We start from the raw sequence: 3,752 nt of genomic DNA, 5'->3' as shown, positions 1-3,752 counted from the left end.
TTGTGATGGTTTAATATAACTGAACCAATATAATCCCTGAGATGAGAACACAGCAGTTAGATGTACTGAGCTGTGACAGACCGTGCACTCTTCATGTTTTGGAGAAAACTCATTTATCTAGCTGCAGTTGACATGCTAACACGAAAAGCTAAGTTATAAATAATTTAATGTTAGTGTCACTGTCTAACAAAGGTTTAGCATCTTCTTTCTTTTCACAGGTTGATCTGGTAAACATTGGAGGGACCGACATTGTTGATGGAAACCACAAACTGACATTAGGTCTCATCTGGAGCATTATTCTTCACTGGCAGGTGAGAACTTTCCACAAAGGCTGCAAATGTACACAGAGTCTCATTAGTGTTTGCTTAAATAACTCACTGTCCTCTGATGTTCCAGAGGGATCAGAGAAAACGATGATGGAAACTCTGAAATTAAAGCGCATACATGCGTTCATCCATGTTAACATGCTAATCATCCACTGCTTTGTCAGTTTCATTTGCTGAAAATAAGAACAGCTGCTTCCTGTCCGATGCGGTTTTCTATCGCTTTATTATTGTCTAATTGATTTGAATGAAGGTTTGTTATTGTGCATCTTATTCTTGTTCAATTATGTTTATAATACTTAAGACGGACGCTTTGGAAAGACTAAAAAGTGTCAACCAAGTACTTAGATACTTAAAATATATTTTTTTAGTATCTGAAATTAAATGAGACGAAACATTTTTACAGTTTTGGTCAGTAGGACATGAAAATATTACTGTACCTTTAGATAGTTTGAGGTTTAAATTATTTAAAGATGTGTAGTTTTGCACCTCAAAATTGGGGGGCGGTTATAATTGGAGACAAAAAGTATGATTAAGAGAAAAGTTTATAAATCTGTGAATAAAATCACAACGGTGACGCACAGCGGTAGCAGCCTTATTGTTGTATCATGATTTTGCTGCTGGAGATATCAAAAAAATGTGAAGTAATCATATTAAACCAATTTGAAAATATGATCAAGGAAATTAAATTTTGAGAATAAATTTGTCACAAAGAAGATGGTGGAGAGAAATGAGCTAAAACGAGTGGAATCAAGCTAGCCACATCTGGCTCTACAATACCAGTTTGTAACAGTATCGGACAAAAATCCAGGGAACCATTCTGAGAACCTTGTTTCCAGCACTATAGAGTTATTATTCATAAGTTCATTATTTCTTTTTGCAGGTGAAAGACATCATGAAGGACATCATGTCCAACCTGCAGCAGACTAACAGCGAGAAGATCCTGCTGAGTTGGGTACGGCAATGCACACGCTCGTACCCGGAAGTCAACGTGCTGAATTTCACCACCAGCTGGTCTGACGGATTGGCCCTGAACGCAATCCTCCACCATTTCAGGTGAGCCCTCCTGGAATTAGCATGATATTGATGTCATGTGCACCGACATTAGAAATGAATTCAACAGATGGTTTGCAGCCTTTTTTTTTTACTGAGAGGCTGAGGGGATGTAGGGTGACAGGTCAGCATCTGTAGTGGGTTTGTGTGTGTGTGTGTGTGTGTGTGTGTGTACTGCATGGCTTGTTCTGTTTAGGCTCTGCTGTGTCACTGTTTACTTACGCTGTGTTAGCTGTTGCATGTGAAAGACAGAAGGGGGGGTTGGGGGTATTTTCCCCCTTTATGTAATCCCTTGTCCTTAGTAATGGTGACACGCTCTGGCCTGTGAGCTGTGAGAACCTCCAGTGTTGGTTTAGAACTGGGCCTAGGCTTTAGTTGGATCACTGAACACGCATTCCACACCCTCGCCCCCTCACATTCAACCACTGCCCAGAAAATCATTATTTTTATACCGTTTGTAAAGTGTTGAAATATTTATGATTAAACCCATTTTCAGAGTCTGTGTTTATGGCTTTCTCTCCCTCTTTAACTGTATTTCCGTCTCTCTATCTCTGAAGGCCAGGTGCGTTTAGCTGGGATCAGGTGGTCAAAATGAGCCCTGTGGAGAGACTCGACCATGCTTTCACCTTTGCCAAAAACCAGCTAGCTATAGAGAGACTCCTGGACCCTGAAGGTAACGCTTTCTATACATTTTCTACAGTAGTAGCTAAATAGTGTCCCATTGCAGGTGCCTGGTAACCAAAGAATAGGCCTTTTATTGGGATTTTAACTTAAGGTAGAGTAGTAGTAGTGTTTGTGCAATTAAAGCAAAAAGGATTTATAGAAATGGGTCATGCAGATTACTGCAAAGTCAACAGATTGATAAAGGGAGTCAATCTGTAGGTAATCTTAATCTCTTTTATCTGAAGTTATCTTATGAAGGCCTCCACGGTTGGAATAAAGGCAAAAGAAAACCAATGATGACAAACAAGATCAACATTGTATCTTGAAAGTTAGATGGAAAAAGCTACATGTTGAAAAACTTAACTTTGTATATATTGAACTAATCATACCAGCCACACTGGAACACAACGGTGGCAGCATTATGCTGTGGGGTGGTTTTCTTTAGTAGTTTAGAATTGAAACTTCACAGTTAAATATTTTTATCTATCATGGAAAATACGAATACTTTTGCAAGCTCTGTAGAGTTAAGACTTCCATGCGCTGTTGATCTCAAGTATTTCCTATAAGAGCATAGTCTGTTATAATAAATTCTACTTTTAAGTCTTGCCAGCTACTGAATTAACAGTGGATTAATTTCATTGAAGTTGTCTCAGATCATCTCTCATCTCATTTTCGTATAGATATCCTGAGCTGTTTTCCAGCTGACCCATATCAAAGTCTTTTTTTAAGTGGTTTAACTTGTTTCAACCTGCTTTTTATCTCACTCTCACCTTCCTTTTCATTTAATCTTCTCTTGTTACCTTTACCTGCTGTCCCTGTCCACTCATGCTTTGGTTCCTTTCATGCAATTTTCCCCTTTTTATCCCCTCTTTCTTACCTCCTGCCTCCCGTACCGTATCTTGATCTCTCTGCTTCTCCATCTGTGTGCTTTCTTCCGACTCGCTATCCTTTACACCTCAGATGTGGCGGTGCAGTTACCAGATAAGAAGTCCATAATCATGTACGTTACTTCGCTGTTCGCCGTGCTACCCAAGGATGTGAGCATGGAGGCTATCAGAGAGGTAGAGACACTGCCTCGCAAATACAAAGTAGGAGCTGAAGGGTCGAGTCCAGGAGTCAGTATGCAGGTAAAGTATAAATGTTTTATCTCAGTTTTTCCAGCCGTATGTTTTAATCTGGGTTCTAATCCAACAAAGTTCTATTAATAACCTGCAGTAATTGCATCCCTCTATACTTTGTTTTACTATTTTGTCAGCATCAGTAACATCCCAGTTATGTTTCAGTTGTTAACTTTGATATTCAATCTATGTTTGCAAGGTAAATGTTCTGAGTATGCATTAGGTTTTTATAAGCATCAAGGTATACTGAGGATTTAAAAGGTTATTTGCTATTCTGTCATGATATTTCCTTTAGTTTACAGTAAAACATTTTTACTGTGATGCTGTGAGCCATAAAGTAACATAACACCACCCTTCTTTCCAAGCAGTTTGCCAGCAGCCTGAAAGAAGGCCACTATACTTTTCCACCCATAAAAAAAAAAAAATCTAATTTAAGAGGAAAAGGGTAATGGAAAGGAAACTTAAGGAGTGCTACTGCTCACTTGTATTAAGGTAAAGCTTTTATAGAACTACAATTTCTGAGCTGTGAGCTACATGTCTGTTAAGCAAACAACTACAGCCTTTACTGGAGAAGACAAATACTTCAAATGGTTCT

The 3,752-nt window shown here is 38.8% G+C and overlaps 1 protein-coding gene across 1 annotated transcript; it reads left to right on the top strand.

The window, feature by feature from the left end:
• Positions 1–218: 218 nt before the first annotated feature.
• LOC107081317 (utrophin-like) lies at positions 219–3,283 on the top strand (the record flags this gene model as incomplete). The annotated part of the gene is made up of 4 exons (XM_015369517.1): positions 219–311; positions 1,207–1,379; positions 1,934–2,049; positions 3,000–3,283. Coding segments are annotated over 4 exons (627 nt in total), but the record flags the coding sequence as incomplete, so codon positions are not given.
• Between the last annotated feature and the right edge of the window lie 469 nt (positions 3,284–3,752).

Source organism: Cyprinodon variegatus, unplaced genomic scaffold (genome assembly GCF_000732505.1).
Source record: "Cyprinodon variegatus isolate N-32 unplaced genomic scaffold, C_variegatus-1.0 Scaffold4131, whole genome shotgun sequence".
In the NCBI taxonomy this organism is placed as follows: Eukaryota; Metazoa; Chordata; class Actinopteri; order Cyprinodontiformes; family Cyprinodontidae; genus Cyprinodon; species Cyprinodon variegatus.
The sequence above is the reverse complement of the archived record's forward strand: the minus strand, read 5'-3'. Positions and strand labels throughout refer to the sequence as shown.